Genomic DNA, 20,564 nt, shown 5'->3' with positions numbered 1-20,564 from the left:
CCAGGTTAAGCGATCTGCCACCAAACAGAAGGATGTTTCTTCAGAGAATCCGCCTCCAGAACCGGTACCTGTCAGCTTCACTGGGTGAGTTTTTAAAAGAGTCTCTTCCCATATGCTGATATATGTTCCTCCTGTATCCCCTTCCTCTAGACTAAGAAAAGGACACATAAATCCAAACATAAAGAATGTGCCTTATGCTTACAACCCCTCCCGGACTCATACACAAAGAGATTATGTGCAGAGTGCATCATATTGACCTTACGGGAAGAAAACGTAATGACTCCGTCTGACGTTAGAGCCATAATACGTGAAGAGATGCAGGGTTTGGCGCATACGAGTAGCACCAGTACCCGTCAGCCTAGCAGGTCCCGATCTCCAGTAAGCTCGGAGTCAGAGGTAGTACAAAAATCCTCTGATGAAGAGGAGTCCCAGCCAAGTTCATCGGAATATGAAGGAGGCCTTTGTCTACCAAATAGTAGTGTAGACAGTTTAATTAAAGCCGTCAGGAGCACGATGGGGTGCCCAGATGAGAAGGGAAAGAAGTCAGCGCAGGACATCATGTTTGCGGGGTTAGGACAAAGAAAACGAAGGTCCTTCCCCGCCATACCCACAATTAAGGAGCTGGTTAAAAAAGAGTGGGAGAAACAACACACGAGAGGATTCTTACCATCCTCTGCTAAAAGACGCTACCCCTTCAGTGATGAAGAACTTAGTTCCTGGCAAAAGATACCAAAGGTTGATGCGGCAGTGGCTTCAACTTCTAAACAGTCGGTCTTGCCTGTGGAGGACTCAGGGACTTTAACTGATCCGTTAGACCGAAAGGCAGAAGCCTTACTTAAGAGGTCATGGGAGGCTAATACGGGGGCATTCAGACCAGCCATCTCTAGCACCTGCACTGCAAGGTCACTGCTAGTATGGACAGAGCAGCTGGAGGAACAAATTAGAGGTGGAGCTTCGAGAAATAAAATTCTGTCGAAAATCCCTCTAATGAAAGATGCAGTAGCGTTTCTAGCAGATGCGTCGGTGGATTCGCTACGCCTAACAGCCAGGTCAGCCGGCCTAGTAAACACAGCCCGGCGAGCACTCTGGTTGAAAAATTGGAAAGGGGACGCACAGGCCAAAGCAAAACTTTGTGCGATTCCCTGCCAGGGTGAGTTCCTATTTGGGAAAACTCTGGACGAGCTCTTAAATAAGGCAGGAGAGCGGAAGAAAGGCTTCCCTAACCAGTACCTTCCCTCTTACAGGAGAGCTTTCAGGAGACGCCCCTTTACCAGAAACAAACCTACTGAACAAAGGGAGCGCTGGGAGACAAAGGATCCAAAACAAAGAGGTGCTCTGTTTTCGGGATCCTATAACCAAAAACGTAACAAGTACCGTTAATTATGAAGTAGGCGGTAGATTGAAATATTTCTTTTCTAAATGGAAGCTGATAACATCTAGTCTTTGGATTCTGGACATTGTTGAAAACGGATTAAAATTAGAATTTGATAGAATCCCTTGGGATTCGTTTATTGTAACATCTCCGAGAGGTCAGCAACAACAAGAAGCTCTAGAATCAGAGATCCTGTCGCTTCTATCTAAAAAAGTATTGATAAAGGTTCCACGAGATCAAGAAGGGAAGGGGTTCTATTCCCCTTTATTTTTGATCAATAAGCCAGATGGTTCATTTCGAACCATCATAAACCTCAAAAAACTAAATTCCTTTTTGCGTAACCACACTTTCAAAATGGAATCCATTAGTTCTACCATCAAGCTTTTGTTCCCTAGGTGTGTCATGGCCGGGATAGACCTAAAAGATGCTTACTATCACCTTCCCATACACGCCGAACACCAGCAGTATCTAAGAGTAGCGGTCATCCTGGAGGGACAGGTTCGTCACTTTCAATATGTAGCAATGCCATTTGGGCTTTCTATGGCCCCCCGCATCTTTACAAAAGTGATGTTAGAAGTGATGGCTCATCTACGCCAACGGGACACTTTAATAATACCATACCTGGATGACTTTTTAGTGATAGGCAATTCTGTGGCTCAATGTAAATTGCGGTTGTCTAACACAATCTCATCCCTGCAGGACTTGGGTTGGATTATCAACTTCGAAAAGTCCAGATTGAAGCCAGACACTACTCAAATGTTTCTAGGGATCCAGCTGGACTCCGTAAGTCAAAAGAGCTTCCTCCCACATTCAAAGAGAATGACTATACAGTCAAAAGTGTCAGAAGCAATAAGAAACCCCTACATGACACTGAGAAAGGCTATGTCCTTATTAGGGTCATTGTCCTCATGTATCCCGGCTGTACCATGGGCTCAATTCCATACCCGCCAATTACAGTACGAAGTACTGTCAGCCCAGGGACGGAAAGGACACCTAGAGAGTAAACTAACTCTCTCTAGAGATGTCGTAGAATCTCTATCCTGGTGGCTAGATATGGGACACCTTTCAGCAGGCGTACCTTGGATAGTAGATCCATCCAAAATGATTACTACCGACGCCAGCCCTACGGGATGGGGTGCACATATGGAAAATGATGTAGTCCAGGATACCTGGAATCAGGCAGAATCATCATGTTCTTCAAATTGGAAAGAATTAACAGCAGTAGGGAAAGCCTTAAATTATTTTCTTCCACAGATTCAAGGAGCAGATGTAAGAGTTTTCTCAGACAACTCCACCACAGTGGCCTATGTAAACCGTCAGGGCGGTACACGGTCAGGAAGTCTGATGACCATCGCAGGGGAGATCTTCCAGTTCGCAGAGATTCATCTGGCATCTCTAACAGCCCTACACATCAGAGGAGTAGAGAATACCAAAGCGGACTACCTCAGTCGAAACAGGCTGCGCCAGGGAGAATGGTCCTTAAACAGAACCGTGTTCCGACTAATAACAAAAGCATGGGGAATGCCTCAGGTAGATCTATTTGCCACAAGAGGCAACAGACAGGTAGAAAGATTCGCTTCCCTGAACTCCTTGGATCATCCAGACATACTGGACTCCCTACACCATCCTTGGAACTTCAAACTGGCTTACGCCTTTCCTCCAATGTCTCTAGTTCCGCTAGTGATCAGGAAGATCAGGAGGGAACGGGCAAGGGTGATCCTCATCGCACCCTTCTGGCCAAAGAGGCCGTGGTTCTCCTGCCTCCAGAGCATGTGTCTATGCGAGCCATGGATTCTTCCATTGGACAGGGAACTACTGTTCCAGGGGCCGTTTTTCCACCCGCAAGTGAAAGGGCTTCACTTGACGGCGTGGAACTTGAGCGGCAGTTACTAAGCTCAAGGGGTTTTTCAGAACAACTAGTGAAAACCCTGCTACTAAGTAGGAAAAGATCTACCACCCTGATATATAGCAGGGTATAGAAAAAATTCTTAAACTTTCATACAATACCGTTCACTAAACACGTTCCGATAACACCTATTCTAGAGTTCCTACAAAAAGGTAGAGAATTAGGACTATCAGTAAACACCTTAAGAGTCCAGATATCAGCGTTAGGAGCCCTATATGGATATAATATAGCCGCTGATAGATGGGTCTCCAGATTCATTAAATCTTGTGAACGAAGTAACCCGGTACATATTCCCCGTCTACCTCCGTGGGATTTAAATCTAGTGCTAGAGGCCTTAACCAGCTCCCCATTTGAGCCTCTAGATTCTATACCTCTAAATGTCCTCACATATAAAGTAGCCCTCTTGGTAGCCCTGACCTCAGCCAGACGTGTTAGCGACATCCAGGCCCTATCAGTAGACCCACCCTTCTTACTGATATTCCATGATCGGATAGTCCTAAAACCAGACCCCTCATACCTCCCTAAGGTAGCATCCACCTACCACAGGTCACAGGAAATATTTCCCCCTTCCTTCTTTAAAGGGAACCTGTCACCACGTTTTTGGAAGATGGGATAAAAATAGCGTTAAATAGGGGCAGAGGTGGGCATTACATTAGTGTGTTTGTTATGCGTTTATTACCCACCTAAGTTGCCGAAATACCTTTGCAAAGTCTCCGTTTTCGCCTGTCAATCAGGCTGGTCTGGTCAAAAGGGCGTCTTGTCTTCCCCCAGATTTTGCGTAGTTTTCCGTTGGTGGCGTAGTGGTGTGCGCATGCCCAAAGTCCTGAATCCTCTGCCAGGGGATTTAAAAGAGCGCGCTGTTCGTTTTCATTGGTGATCGGTGGGCGCGGCCATCTTCCTTTGGCCGCGCGTGCGCAGAAGCGGCGCTCTGCTGGCCGCGGCTTCAGGAAAATGGCCGCGGGATGCCGCGCGTGCGCAGATGGATATCGCGGCGGCCATTTTCCTGAAGCCGCGGCCAGCAGAGCGCCGCTTCTGCGCACGCGCGGCCAAAGGAAGATGGCCGCGCCCACCGATCACCAATGAAAACGAACAGCGCGCTCTTTTAAATCCCCTGGCAGAGGATTCGGGACCTTGGGCATGCGCACACCACTACGCCACCAACGGAAAACTACGCAAAATCTGGGGGAAGACAACGCCCTTTTGACCAGACCAGCCTGATTGACAGGCGAAAACGGAGACTTTGCAAAGGTATTTCGGCAACTTAGGTGGGTAATAAACGCATAACAAACACACTAATGTAACGCCCACCTCTGCCCCTATTTAACGCTATTTTTATCCCATCTTCCAAAAACGTGGTGACAGGTTCCCTTTAATTCTCCTGTAACCCCTGAACAACATAAGTTCCACACCTTAGATGTCAGAAGAGCCATCCTGACTTATATAGAAAGGTGTCAGACATGGAGGGAGAGTAGGGCTCTGTTTATCTCCTTTCAGGGCCACAAGAAAGGACATGGGGTCACGAGAGCTACCATATCTCGATGGATCAGAGATGCTATCTGCTTGGCCTATACATCAAAAGGCGAGATTCCTCCAGAGGGTATTAAAGCACACTCGACACGAGCCATGGCTTCCTCCTGGGCGGAACAAGCGGATGTCCCGATCCATTTAATATGTAAGGCCGCAACTTGGTCTACACCTTCTACCTTTTACAACCATTATAGACTTGATCTATCTTCATCTTCTGATTTGGCCTTTGGTAGAGCTGTTCTTAGTACAGTAATCCCACCCGAATAATGACTCTCTGAAAGTCTCTCATGTGGGGTGCTGTCGTGGCGAAGGGTAAAAAGCCGGATTACTCACCGGTAATGCTCTTTTAATGAGTCCACGACAGCACCCATTTACAACCCTCCCTGATTATGCACAGCTCTTTCTTTAGATTCACAAATAATGGTTGTATAGAGTTTTTAAGATATTTTGCTGAATAAGAATTAATACTAAAGCTTTTGCGGTTCCCTTTTTATACTCTGTAAACTAAACTGAGGAGGAGAGGGGACCGCCTCCTTTTATTCTGTAGGTTTCCTGTTCCTATGGGCGGATCCCTCTCTCTCTCATGTGGGGTGCTGTCGTGGACTCATTAAAAGAGCATTACCGGTGAGTAATCCGGCTTTTTTCTCCCACTGATTGATGGAGTTTTTTTTTTTTAAGGTAGATTTTCGAACCCAAATCAAGGAAAAAAATAAATAGGCTTTCTATGGCCCACAATTTGAGAGAGAGAGGTGGCACACCCAGGAGTCAAGACTGGCACACAAGCTGAAAGGGCAATATTAATCTCCCACTGTTTTGTTTTGTTTTTTTTATTTTTTTCAGGGAGACTTTAGAAACCAAATAATAATTAAAAAAAAAGGCTTTCTATGGCCCACTGAATGAGAGATGGCACACACAGGAGTGGCACACAAGCCCTGACTGAGGCCAATATTTTTCTCCCACTGATTGATGTAGTGTTTTTTTGTTAAGGTAGATTTTCGAACCCAAATCAAGGAAAAAAATAAATAGGCTTTCTATGGCCCACTGAGTGAGAGATGGCACACACAGGAGTGACACACAAGCCCTGACTGAGGCCAATATTTTTCTCCCACTGATTGATGTAGTTTTTTTTTTTTAAGGTAGATTTTCGAACCCAAATCAAGGAAAAAAATAAATAGGCTTTCTATGGCCCACAATTTGAGAGAGAGAGGTGGCACACCCAGGAGTCAAGACTGGCACACAAGCTGAAAGGGCAATATTAATCTCCCACTGTTTTTTTTTTAATTTTTATTTTTTTCAGGGAGACTTTAGAAACCAAATAATAATAATAAAAAAAAAAAAGGCTTTCTATGGCCCACTGAATGAGAGATGGCACACACAGGAGTGGCACACAAGCCCTGACTGAGGCCAATATTTTTCTCCCACTGATTGATGTAGTGTTTTTTTGTTAAGGTAGATTTTCGAACCCAAATCAAGGAAAAAAATAAATAGGCTTTCTATGGCCCACTGAGTGAGAGGTGGCACACAAGCCCTGACTGAGGCCAATATTTTTCTCCCACTGATTGATGTAGTGTTTTTTTGTTAAGGTAGATTTTCGAACCCAAATCAAGGAAAAAAATAAATAGGCTTTCTATGGCCCACTGAGTGAGAGATGGCACACACAGGAGTGGCACACAAGCCCTGACTGAGGCCAATATGTTTCTCCCACTGATTGATGTAGTGTTTTTTTTTAAGGTAGATTTTAGAACCCAAATCAAGCAAAAAAATAAATAGGCTTTCTATGGCCCACTGAGTGAGAGATGGCACACACAGGAGTGGCACACAAGCCCTGACTGAGGCCAATATTTTTCTCCCACTGATTGATGTAGTGATTTTTTTAAAGGTAGATTTTCGAACCCAAATCAAGGAAAAAAATAAATAGGCTTTCTATGGCCCACAATTTGAGAGAGAGAGGTGGCACACCCAGGAGTCAAGACTGGCACACAAGCTGAAAGGGCAATATTAATCTCCCACTGTTTTTTTTTTTATTTTTTATTTTTTCAGGGAGACTTTAGAAACCAAATAATAAAATAAAATAAAAAAAAGGCTTTCTATGGCCCACTGAATGAGAGATGGCACACACAGGAGTGGCACACAAGCCCTGACTGAGGCCAATATTTTTCTCCCACTGATTGATGTAGTGTTTTTTTGTTAAGGTAGATTTTAAAACCCAAATCAAGGAAAAAAATAAATAGGCTTTCTATGGCCCACTGAGTGAGATGGCACACACAGGGATGGCACTCTAGCAGAAATGCCAATCTTAATCTCCCACAAAAAAAAACAAAAAACCAGGGACTGTCCTACAATTACTATCTCCCTGCAGTAATCTCAGCCAGGTATGGCAGGCAGCAATAGGAGTGGACTGATGCACAAATTAAATAAAAAGTGTGGACAAACAAAAAAGATAGCTGTGCAGAAAGGAAGGAACAAGAGGGTATGTGCTTTGAAAAAAGCAGTTGGTTTCCACAGTGGCGTACACACAGCAATAGAGCTATCACGGAGCCTTCTAGGGCAGCCCAATGAGCTACAGCGCTGAGAGAAAAAAAAAAATATTTAGCTTCCACTGTCCCTGCACACCGAAGGTGGTGTTGGACAGTGGAAATCGCTACAGCACAAGCGGTTTGGTGGTTTATGGACCCTGCCTAACACTATCCCTGCTTGTGACGAAGCGGCAGCAACCTCTCCCTAAGCTCAGATCAGCAGCAGTGAGATGGCGGTCGGCGGGAACGCCCCTTTATAGCCCCTGTGACGCCGCAGACAGCAAGCCAATCACTGCAATGCCCTTCTCTAAGATAGTGGGGACCAGGACCTATGTCATCACGCTGCCCACACTCTGCGTTCACCTTCATTGGCTGAGAAATTGCGCTTTTCGCGTCATTGAAACGCGACTTTGGCGCGAAAGTCGCGTACCGCATGGCCGACAAGCACAGGGGTCGGATCGGGTTTCATGAGACGCCGACTTAGCCAAAAGTCGGCGACTTTTGAAAATGAACGACCCGTTTCGCTCAACCCTAGTCCCCAGACGACATCCCCATCCCTAAACACCACAGTATCCTCCCACCAGCCTTGAAGCAAGTTAGTATGTGGTGTGTGTGTATGACATGGTCAGACACAACCTGATTAATTTATGAAGGAGGAATGCTGAAAATCACAAAGCCTATATGGACAATGCAAGAACTGCCAATAATTGGAAGGAAGAGGGACTCTGATATACCATATCTTACAAATAAAGAACAGTCTCATATACATCTGTTACAATTGTTAGCTAGTGGGACTTCCAGACTCATAAAGTCTATGCACTAAGTGCAAGGGCTGCCGAAAATTATGAGGAACTGCAATGCACCCTGGAAGACATGTACAGGAGGGCATCAGGAAAGATTTTTTTCTCATTTTTAAGCAGTGGGACTCCTAGACTGGTAACGCCTATGCACTAAGTGCAAAGGCTGACAAAAATTAGGAGGGACTGCAATACACCTTGGAAGACAAAAACAAATGAACGAGTGCTGCATGATGACCCTCTAAAAATTTTGAGAGCCTGCCGCATAATGACCCTCTCAAAATTTGGAACGAGCTCTGCATAATGACCTTCTAAAAATTTGGAGAGCGCGCTGCATGATGACCCTCTAAAAATTTGGAGAGAGCTCCTCGTAGTGACCGTTTAAAAGGTTTGAACAAGTGCCGCATGATGACCTTCTAAAAATTTGGATAGAGCACTGCACAATGACTGTAGTGTCCACACTTTGTAAGTAATCCACACTAGTAAATCTTCATTATCTTTATTTCTCTTTAGCACGTTGCATAAGCTTGTCTCTAGTGTTGAGCGATACCGTCCGATACTTGAAAGTATCGGTATCGGAAAGTATCGGCCGATACCGGCAAAGTATCGGATCCAATCCGATACCGATACCCGATACCAATACAAGTCAATGGGACTCAAGTATCGGACGGTATTCCTGATGGTTCCCAGGGTCTGAAGGAGAGGAAACTCTCCTTCAGGCCCTGGGATCCATATAAATGTGTAAAAGAAAGAATTAAAATAAAAAATATTGCTATACTCACCTCTCCGAGGGAACCGGCACCTTACCGAGGGAACCGGCAGCGTTCTTTGTTTAAAATTTGCGCGTTTACTTGGTTACGTGAAGTCCCGGCTTGTGATTGGTCGCGGCGGCCATGTTGCCGGGACGCGGACCAATCACAGCAAGCCGTGACGTAATTTCAGGTCCTGCAGGATTTTAAAATTACGTTCCGGCGTTGTGATTGGTCCGCGTCCCGGCAACATGACCGCCGCGACCAATCACAAGCCGGGACGTCACGGGAGGCTGGACACGCGCGCATTTTAAAATGTGCGCGTGTCCAGCCTCCCGTGACGTCCCGGCTTGTGATTGGTTACGTCGCCCATGTGACCACGACGCGCCCAATCACAACGCCGGAACGTAATTTTAAAATCCTGCAAGGACCTGAAATTACGTCACGGCTTGCTGTGATTGGTCCGCGTCCCGGCAACATGGCCGTCGCGACCAATCACAAGCCGGGACTTCACGTAACCAAGTAAACGCGCGAATTTTAAACAAACAACGCTGCCGGTTCCCTCGCTGAGGTCCGGGCTGCGTCGGAGAGGTGAGTATAGCAATATTTTTTATTTTAATTCTCTCTTTTACACATTATTACATTAATGTTGTTTCGATACCCGATACCCGATACCACAAAAGTATCGGATCTCGGTATCGGAATTCCGATACAGCAAGTATCGGCCGATACCCGATACTTGCAGTATCGGAATGCTCAACACTACTTGTCTCTGCATGCATGACAAAGTGAAAGTAACTTCTCCCCCTCCTCTCTGTAACTACCCACAATTCTCTACATCTCATCTTTCTTAAAGAGACAAGGTACAAGATTTAATTAATGCATATTTCAACATCCCCTTTTTTTTTTTTTTTTTTAAACGAATAAAACTAAAATAAAATAACATGAACTAATGATGCAACAAGAAAAATGTCCAAGAAAACGTATGTCCATTTTGCCCTGTTAAAGAAAAGAAGTCACGCTTCTTCAATAAGTCTGGATGGAGCCCTTCTCTCTCTTGATGGATAACGTCTGGGCTCAGCGATGGTGTCCATTAATGAAGAACTTGTTGCCTCCTGGTGATTCTCTCCACTGTTGAGTGCCGAATCTTCCCCCAGAGAATGTCCATTGTCATTATTTTGAGGAATAATTTTGAAATGTGAAGAGTTTCGAGTTATGGAGTGTCCATCCCTCTCAGCCGTGACCATGCTGCCTTTCTTGTCAATAACGTTATATTTTGCGGGACAATATGCAGCTGAAGTCTTGTTGGTTGGTCTCTGACGCACCACAACGACGTCACCTCTTTTGATAGCATTTGGCTGTGCCCTTCGCCTTCTGTCTGCATAGTGTTTCATGGTTTGTTTGTTGGAAGAGTCTGCTAAGCGCACAGAGGAGTCACTTGGTACAGGACGACTGACTATGTCAGGGATTCGTATATGCAGAGTTCTGCCAAACATTAGATGCGCTGGAGCAGCATTGGTAGTAGAATGTGGCGTATTGCGGTAATTGCGCATGAATTTGTACAATGACTGTTTCAGTGGGGTGTACTCCAGGCTAGCTGCCTTGATTCGTTTCCCCATGGTGCGCATGAAGCGTTCAACTATTCCATTTGCTTGCGGCCAGCACGGTGTGATTTTTCTGTGACTGAACCCCAAGTATTCAGCAAATTGTGTGAACACGTGTCCATTGAATGGAGGTCCATTGTCCGTTTTGACCACTCTTGGAATGCCATATGCTGAAAATATGTTATCCAGTTCTGGTATCACACTAGTAGCAGATGTTGAAGAGATAAAAGAAATGACAGGGTATCTGGAATATTCGTCAATTGTTACTAGAATGTATTGGCCATTTGGTAACGGTCCATATATATCGACTGCCACCTCCTCCCAGACAGCAGTGGGTAGAGGTGACATTTGTAAAGGCTCCAGCTGTGATGATGGAGTGATAACTTGGCAGGTGGAACAGTGTTTAACCTTCTCTTCCACCAATTGATCCATGTTTGGGAACCACACTTTTTCTCTGAGTAATTTCTTTGTGCCAACAATTCCCAGATGACCTTCATGCGCTATCTGTATTACTAAGCTGCGCAGAGTCTTAGGTACAACCAATTTGGTACCTCGAAGGATGAGGCATTCCTCAGTGACAGATAGTTCATACCGTACACTTGAGAATAGTTTTAATTCTGTCAGATCAATCTCAGGATCGGGAAATTTTTCTCTTTGAATTTCATGCCACCTTCGATTTCGGATGATTTGTATTAAAGCACGTAGTGTCTTGTCACTTGTTGTGGCGTTCACAAAGTGATCAATGGAAAGAGCTTTTGGTACTGCATGGGCTGTAATGAAGCATATGTATTCTTCAATGGCGGAATGCTCAGGTAGATCATCAGTCATCGGATGTCTTGACAGATAGTCAGCGGGATTGCTGAATTTTCCAGGCTTGTGGACAATTTTGTAGTTGTAGTCCTGTAGACGTAGACCCCACCGTTCTATGCGTGCAGGCATTTTAGCTCTGGGATTTCCAAAGATCGTAAGGAGTGCTTGATGATCTGTGACAACAGTGAAGGGAGCTCCATACAGAAATAAGTGAAAATGTTCGCATCCCCAGACAACTGCCAAGCTTTCTTTTTCAGGTTGTGAATATTTCCGTTCCGTGCTTGTTAAGCTTTTACTTGCATAAGAAATAATCTGAGGATTTTGATTGTTATCTTTATATTGTGCTAAGATGGCACCCAGCCCCACGGGACTGGCGTCCACAATTAGCTCAGTTTGGAGAGCTGGATCAAAATAGGCCATTGTGGTTGTTGAGCAAAGTTCAGTTTTAATTGTTTCAAATGCATTTTGACAGTCTGGAGACCATTGAAAAACACAACTCTGTTTTGTAAGTTCCCTTAATGGACTGTTAATTGTTGAGAAGTTTGGAATGTATCTAGCACAATAACTGGCCATTCCAAGAAACGAGCGTACTTCACTGGCATCTTGTGGAATTGAGGCTGATTTAATGGATTCCACTTTCTTGGGATCAGGTTGTACCCCTTTTGCCGAAAAAATATGACCGTAAAACTCTAATGAATTTTTATCAAATTCACATTTTTCCTTGTTTAAGGTGAGTCCAGCAGAGAGGAGGCATTCAAAGACGGCATATAGAGCACGATTGTGTTCAGCTTGAGTTTTGCCAAACACCAGTATGTCATCACTGTAATTAAAGGCATTTGGAATGTTCTGAATAACGCCCCTTATTGCATCCTGAAAAATTTCCGCTGCAGAGCAGACCCCAAAAGTCAATCTTTTATATCTTCTGAGGCCCACATGTGTGGAAAATGTTGTCAAATATCTGGATTCTGGACTCAGCTCTAACTGGTGATAGCCCTTATTGAGATCGAGTTTTGAAAAGACGGTCGCTCCATTTAACACATGAATGATGTCATCAATTGTGGGTGAGATATGTCTTTCTCTCTGAATGGCAGTGTTGGGTAGGCGCATGTCAACACACAATCTCACCTGGTCAGGAGCCTTTGGTTTAGGAACTACCACCAGTGGTGAGACCCAGGGAGTGGGCCCAGTAACGGTTTCGATAACGTCCTCGTCCATGAGGAATTGGAGTTCTTTTTCTACTTTCCTTCTCAGGTGAAATGGAATGCGCCTATGTGACTGGGCCACTGGGCGAACACTATCGTCCACATGAAGATGTACTTGAGAGTCTTTTAGTTTCCCCAAGCCACTAAATAGGGAGGGAAAATTATTCACCATGGTTTGTATATCCATGTCCGCAGGATCAGTTATGGAATGGATAATTTGGATGAGACCTAGCTTCAAGGCAGTGTGATAGCTGAGAAGACAGCCTCCTGATCCTTGTAACGCATGAAAGGTAGTTTTCTGCTTATTGTCTTTATAGCTCAGTTCAACATCAAACTGCCCTCTGGTAGTTAGAGGTATTTTAGATCCATATGGGAAGATTTTAGTATGTACTTGCTGCAAAACTGGCTTTGTCTTCAATTGCTCATAGGTAGTGCTGTCTATGATGTCCACTGACGCTCCCGTATCTATTGTAAACGTGATATTGGTGTCGCAGATTGGGAGTGTGATACAGGGGGACTGTACAGAGCCAGTGGCAGAGGTGGTGAACACGTAGTTTTCTGCTCCAGATGCTTCTTCTGTATCCTGATTTACCATTTTTACATCTGCAGGCCGTGTCATAGGCAGAGAAGGCTTGTATTGTGCTGATCTGCAGACAGCTGCCAAATGGTTCCCTTTTCCACACTTATTGCATGTCTGTCCCATAGCTGGACATCTGTCCAGGCGGTGAGGGAACTCCTGTCCACATCTATAGCATTTTTTCTGTTTTGGGGTTTGCTTGTCTTGTGTATTTTTATGCACGAGATTATGTACCTGTGACTTTTCCCCATTCTCCATTGTAGTAGCCTGATGATCTGCTATTTCCGTAGCACGGGCTATTTTGAGTAATTCATGTAAAGAGAGATCTTGCTGCAGAGCTTTGCGCCTTATTTTGTTAGATGAGCAGGTGACGATTACCTGAGTTAGGATTTCATCATCTATATCTGTGAATGCACATCCATGTGCTAGCTCCCTCAGTCGTGTGACATAGGTGTCTATGGATTCTTCGGGAAGCTGCTTAGCAATTCTGAATTTGTATCTCTCATATCTGATGTTTTGTTTGGGATTGAAGTAATCAGTGAGAGCTTTGCTGCAATCGCTGTATGTATCTGTCTCAGATGCAGGTAATGTGCAGTAGATATCATAGACTCCTGTGCCTGCACAATGTAAAAGTAATGCTTTCTTTCTTTTCTCCTCTTTTATATCTATGGCTTCTAGAAAGTTCTCAAATCTGCTCAACCATTTTCTCCAGTTATGGGAGAGATTAGTGACATCAGTCATATCAAACTGTGGGAAACTGTGTAAGTATTCAGCCATGATGAAGTTTTTCAGTGGTGCAGCCGTGTGGATCAGTAAAATAGGGATTAGTACTCACTGCAGCAGAAGATTTTCATCCCATCCTCGTCGCCAGTTGTAGTGTCCACACTTTGTAAGTAATCCACACTAGTAAATCTTCATTATCTTTATTTCTCTTTAGCACGTTGCATAAGCTTGTCTCTGCATGCATGACAAAGTGAAAGTAACTTCTCCCCCTCCTCTCTGTAACTACCCACAATTCTCTACATCTCATCTTTCTTAAAGAGACAAGGTACAAGATTTAATTAATGCATATTACAATGACCATCTAGAAATTTGGAGAGAGCACCATATAATGACATTCTAAACATTTGGGGAGAACGCCACATAATGACCCTCTAAAAATTGAGAGAGCGCTGCATAATGACCTTCTAAAAAATTTGAACAAGTGCCACATGATGACCCTCTAAAAATATTAAGATGAACCATACCTCTCTCTTTTCACATAGAAATAAGAGCTGACATTCTAAACCTCTTGATGTAGAATTACACATATGGTGGAGTGAGGAATCCTAATGCCAAGCAGGATGTCTATTGGGAGGAAGACTGGGATTTAGAGATTGCAGAGGAAGAGCAGCAGGAAATCTTAACACCTTTAGGAGTAACTAGTATTCCTCCAGGATGAGCTGCCTTTCATTGAAAAATCTTTGGAAGTCAGCCCGGCTCCGGGGTCCAGATAGAGATATTGGGTTTTGTATAGTTCCGATTGTGATGGGACATACATTTTCAACTTGAGGACTAATTGGTAAAGAAAATGCATATTTTTTTCATAACTGTGACACCTGCCTATAAGCCCCAAATCAATAGTAGCCAGATCGCAGACACCAGCCATGTCATGTTTACTGTCTATGGAAAGGTAAAATCACGACAAAAAATATGGCGGCGATCTCGAACTTCTGCAGTGTATATAATTTTGGAAATTTCATTAAATCCTTAAGGGTTGAGAACATCCCACAACCCAATCCACATGAGGTCAGCAAGGGGTGGGGGTCTAACTCAGGTGCTGAGGTGAAAGCGAATTATGATGTGTGTTCAACGCTTAGTAAGGTCGGTTTCACATGTCAGTGATTCCGGTACGTGAGGTGTCAGTTTTCTCATGTACCGGAGACACTGACTCATTAAAATCAATGTGTCTCTGCACATGTCAGCGTGTTTTCGCGGACCATGTGTCCGTTTGGAAAACACGGAGACATATCAGTGTTCGTGGGAGCGCACGGATTACACGGACCCATTAAAGTCAATGGGTCCGTGTAAAACACGTACCGCACACGGATGTTGTCCGTGTGCTGTCCGTGTGCCATCCGTGTGCCGTGCTGGAGACTGCGCTTACAGTAAGCACTGTCCCCCCTGTGTGGTGCTGAAGGCTGCATTCATCTCTTCTCCCCCGCAGCGTTCGCTGGAGAGAAGAGATGAAAGTTCAATTTTTTCTATTTTTTTGTTAAAAATAAACTTTGCTGGTGTCCTCCCATCCCCAGTGCGCCGCCCGGCCCCTTGCAGATGCAGAGAAATACTCACCTAGCTCCCGCGATGTCTCCTCTCTCCTCTCCGCTGCTTCTCCTGTATGAGTGGTCATGTGGTGCCGCCCATTACAGTGATGAATATGCGGCTCCACCTCCCATAGGAGTGGAGCCGCATATTCATCAACTGTAATGAGCGGCACCACGTGACCGCTCATACAGGAAGAAGCTGCGGCACGGAGAGGAGAGAGGAGACATCACGTGAGCTAGGTATTTCTCTGCATCTGCAAGGGGCCGGGCGGCGCACTGGGGATGGGAGGACACCAGCAAAGTTTATTTTTAACAAAAAAATAGAAAAAATTTAACTTTCATCTCTTCTTTCCAGCGAACGCTGAGGGGAGAAGAGATGAATGCAGCCTTCAGCACCACACAGGGGGAACAGCGCTTACTGTAGCGCTGTCTCTCCTGCACCGTCCGTGTGGTACCCGGGCGGCACACGGCTGCCGCACGTGTGCCACACGGATGGCCTACGTGAGCTCACGGACACGGATAACTCCGGTACCGATTTTTCCGGTACCGGAATTATCTGGACGTGTGGGACAGGCCTAAGATACAGATCAGTGTAGGCGAGTCCGTTGACTCGGACAACTGTGGTTATGTTAGAACTAATAGGTGCAAACAAGCGCTTACCACCAGGGATGCGTGCATTTATCAGACCGAAACCAATCCGGGGTCCCGGGCACAGCATTGGGACGGTCCTCTGCGGCCTTCCCCTGCCGCGCTCTCCATTGCGTCTCTGGATAATCTTGGCCGATTACACGTCCCTGTGATGGTGGCGATCCATTCGGGTGTCCGCCCTATCAACTTTTAATGGTACTTTCTGTGCCAACCATGGTGACCATGGTCACACAATGCAGGTAACAGTGATTTTACTACAGAAAGGAAAATATTTATCCCTAACAAGGACTGTTGTTTTAACTGCAGCAGCCGTATACAAGAACTGACATAGCAATATTAGACATTGCCTAGTTGCCTCTAATCACAAACTAACCCTCCACTCTGGAGGTACCAGGGAAAAGTGTGAAGACCGCCTGATGAACCGATAAAAATTTTGAGTGAGAGCCGCCTGATGACCCTATAAAACTGTTGAATGAGGGAAGGATGATGACCCTATAAAGATTTTAAGTGAAGGCCACCTGTTGACCCTACAATAATATAGAGTGATGGCCGCCTGATGCTCCTGTTGATATGGTAGAGGAGAACAAGAGAAAGAAGAAACCATGAACAGTATGCTCTTTTTAGGTGCATGGGAATACACCAGGAAAAAAAAAAAAACATTTGAGTTGGCTTTAAGTTCTACCGATGTCATCTGGTGGGGTTAAGGCTTCTTTCACATTTCCGTCTTTCTCCACACGTCGAAATACGTCAGTTTGCGAAAAAACAGGATCCAGCAAATTTGTATGCAGGATCCTGTTTTTTCCCATTGACTTGTATTAGGCTACTTTCACACTTGCGTCATGAACTGCACGTCGCTATGCGACGTTGCGGCGCACCGACGCTAGCAGTGAAAGCGCCGCACAACGGGGGCAGCGGATGCTGTTTTTCCACGCATCCGCTGCCCCATTGTGAGATGCGGGGAGGCGGGGGCGGAGTTCCGGCCGCGCATGCGCGGTCGGAAAAGACTGGAACAACGCACCAAAAAACGTTACATGCAACGTTTTTTGGTGGCGACGCACAGACGCAACCATCGCACGACGGTTGCGATGTGTGGCAATGCGTCGCTAATGCAAGTCAATGGAGAAAAAACGCATCCTGCAAGCACTTTTGCAGGATGCGTTTTTTCTACAAAACGACGCATAGCGACGTGCAGTGCACGACGCTAGTGTGAAAGTAGCCTTAGCGACGTATGGGCACACGTTATGTCCGTCGTGCACTGGATCCTGTGCATTTTGGCGGACCGTAATCTGTGTTTCCTACTGAACATGCCCGGCCGGAAATCTCTCTCTCCTCCCCGGGATGTTACACTTTCCTTTCCGGACAGCGGACCCTGCATCTGCTGCACGTTATCCACTATTTCCCAAACGTCCGTCGGTACGTCGCACCGACGCTTTGTGATGCCAGACTACCGCCGGAAATGTGAAGGAAGCCTAAGACGTCTCAACCGATCCAGGCCTTGTTCATTTTCATAAGAATCAGCCTGTCAGCATGTTCAGTTGACAGGGAAATGCGCCTGTCAGTTATTATGCCCCTGTGATGACACAGCTCTTAATATTAATTATGCCAAAAATACAGTATATTTTCAGGAGACATAGGCTATTGTCTGAATGTTGACTATTGAATGTTTTCGGTGGGTCAAGGACCATAGACTGTTAATAAAATATACAAGTGGCTGACAGCACTCTCTCATTCGGGCGCTCGTTCCATATCCAGGGAACCCTCCTGGGTAAAACATCAATATCTGCACAAAGGAACAGCGCTCCACCGGGTGTAATGATCCGAAGAAATCTTTATTTAGCCATATAGCATCAGCGACGTTTCGACCTTATGCTGGTCTTTTTCAAGAGACCAGCATATGGTCGAAACATCGCTGATGCTATATGGCTAAATAAAGATTTCTTCGGATCATTACACCCGGTGGAGCGCTGTTCCTTTGTGCAGATATGGACCATAGACTGTTGCCTGGTCTCTCTTGCTTGCTGTTCATTTCAACAAAGATAAGTTCTGGCTTTGTTTTTTGCAGTCCACATGCTGTGGGCCTGATCGTTCAAGTTATTTTCCATGTTTTGTCTTGTCCAGCTTGGTCTGTATAAGGATTTGTTCAGCCAAGCTGGTATCTGTGGAGATGCAGATATACCCTCCATGTCTTTAGTTAGATGTGGAGATTTTGTATTTTCTGTGGTGGATATTTTCTAGTGTTTTAATACTGACCGCATAGCACTCTGTCCTATCCTTTCTATTTAGCTAGAAGTGGCCTCCTTTGCTAAATTCTGATTTCAGTCTGCGTATGTTGTTTCCCTCTCCTCTCACAGTCAATATTTGTGGGGGGCTGTCTATCCTTTGGGGATTTTCTCTGAGGCAAGATAGTTTTCCCTTTTCTATCTCTAGGGGTAATTAGTCCTCCGGCTGTGTCGAGATGTCTAGGAAGTGTTAGGTACATTCCACGGCTACTTCTAGTTGCGGTGTTAAGTTCAGGGTCTGCGGTCAGTACAGGTACCACCTTCTCCAGAGTACGTCTAATGCTGCTCCTAAGCCACCAGATCATAACAGTATGTCTCTGATCTGATCTCCGGCCTGTACTATTTTCTCCATATGTCTCTGACCAAATTTCCGGCCTGTACCCTGTCCGCTCCGTACATCTCTGACCTGATCTCCGGCCCGTACCATCTCCTCAGTAAGTCTCTGACCTGATCTCCGGCCCGCACTCTGTCCATTCCAAACATCTCTGACCAGATCTCCGAACAGTACCCTGTCTCCTTTGTACGTCTCTGACCTGATCTCCGGCCCGGGCTCTGCCCTTTCCGTACATCTCTGACCAGATCTCCGGTCATACTCTGTCTCCTCCGCATGTCTCTGACCAGATCTCCGGCCCTTACCATCTCCTCCATACGTCTCTCACCTGATCTCCGGCCGCACTCTGTCCCTTCTGTATGTCCCTGACCTGATCTCCGGCCTGTACCACCTCCTCCGTACATCTCATCTGATCTCCGGCCCATACCATCTCCTCCATACGTCTCTGTCCAGATCTCCGGCCTGTACCCTGTCCCCTCCATACCTCTCTGACCTAATGCTTGGCCCGGACTCTGTCCCCTTAGTACATTTCTGACCAGATCTCCAGACCGTACCATCTCCTTCGTACGTCTCTGACTAGATCTCCAGGCCGGACTCTGTCCCCTTAGTATGTCTCTGACGTAATCTCCGGCCTGGACTCTGTTTCCTTAGGTCTCTGACCAGATCTCCGTCCCGTACTCTGTCCCCTCCATAAGTCTCTGACCAGATCTCTGGCTCGTACAATCTTCTCCGTACGTCTCTGACCAGATCTCCGGCCCGGACTCTGTCCACTTAATACATCTCTGACCAGATCTCCGGCCCGGACCATCTCCTCTGTATGTCTCTGACCAGATCTTCGTCTGGTACAATCTTCTCCGTACGTCTCTGACCAGATCTCCAGCCTGTACTCTGACCCCTCCATACATCTCTGACCAGATCTCCGGCCCGGACCATCTCCTCCGTACGCCTCTGACCAGATCTCCGGCCCCTACCATCTCCTCCGTACATCTCTAACCAGATCTCTGGCCCGTACCATCTCCTCCGTAAGTCTCTGACCAGATCTCCGGCCCGTACCATCTCCTCCAAACGTTTCTGACTAGATCTCCGGCCCATCTCCTCCGTACGTCTCTGACCAGATCTTCATCCCATCTCCTCTATACGTCTCTGACCAGATCTCGGGCCCGGCCCATCTCCTCCATACGTCTCTGACCAGATCTCCGGCCCGGACCATCTCCTCTGTACGTCTCTGACCAGATCTCCGGCCCGGACCATCTCCTCCGTACGCCTCTGACCAGATCTCCGGCCCCTACCATCTCCTCCGTACATCTCTGACCAGATCTCTGGCCCGTACCATCTCCTCCGTACGTCTCTGACCAGATCTCCGGCCGGTACCATCTCCTCCATACGTCTCTGACTAGATCTCCGGCCCATCTCCTCCGTACGTTTCTGACCAGATCTTCGTCCCATCTCCTCCATACGTCTCTGACCAGATCTCGGGCCCGTACCATCTCCTCCATACGTCTCTGACTAGATCTCTGGCCCATCTCCTCTGTACGTCTCTGACCAGATCTTCGTCCCATCTCCTCCATACGTCTCTGACCAGATCTCGGGCTCGGCCCATCTCCTCCATACGTCTATGACCAGATCTCCGGCCCATCTCCTCCGTACGTCTCTGACTAGATCTCCGGCCCATCTCCTCCGTACGTCTCTGACCAGATCTTCGTCCCATCTCCTCCATACGTCTCTGACCAGATCTCAGGCCCGGCCCATCTCCTCCATACGTCTCTGACCAGATCTCCGGCCCGGCCCATCTCCTCTGTACGTCTCTGACCAGATCTCTGGCCCATCTCCTCCGTACATGTCTGACCAGATCTCTGGCCCATCTCCTCCTTAAGTCTCTGACCAGATCCCCGGCCCATCTCCTCCATACGTCTCTGACCAGATCTCCGGCCCGGCCCATCTCC

The 20,564-nt window shown here is 46.3% G+C and overlaps 1 protein-coding gene across 1 annotated transcript; it reads left to right on the top strand.

The window, feature by feature from the left end:
• The first annotated feature begins 1,629 nt into the window (after positions 1-1,629).
• LOC143793031 (uncharacterized) lies at positions 1,630-3,835 on the top strand. Its single transcript, XM_077279605.1, has 2 exons — positions 1,630-2,155; positions 2,627-3,835. Exons 1-2 carry the CDS (start codon positions 1,727-1,729, stop codon positions 3,263-3,265), a joined length of 1,068 nt encoding a protein of 355 aa, XP_077135720.1. The 5' UTR covers positions 1,630-1,726; the 3' UTR covers positions 3,266-3,835.
• The last annotated feature ends 16,729 nt before the right edge of the window (positions 3,836-20,564 follow it).

Source organism: Ranitomeya variabilis, chromosome 1 (assembly GCF_051348905.1).
Source record: "Ranitomeya variabilis isolate aRanVar5 chromosome 1, aRanVar5.hap1, whole genome shotgun sequence".
Classification (NCBI taxonomy): Eukaryota; Metazoa; Chordata; class Amphibia; order Anura; family Dendrobatidae; genus Ranitomeya; species Ranitomeya variabilis.
The sequence above is the reverse complement of the archived record's forward strand: the minus strand, read 5'-3'. Positions and strand labels throughout refer to the sequence as shown.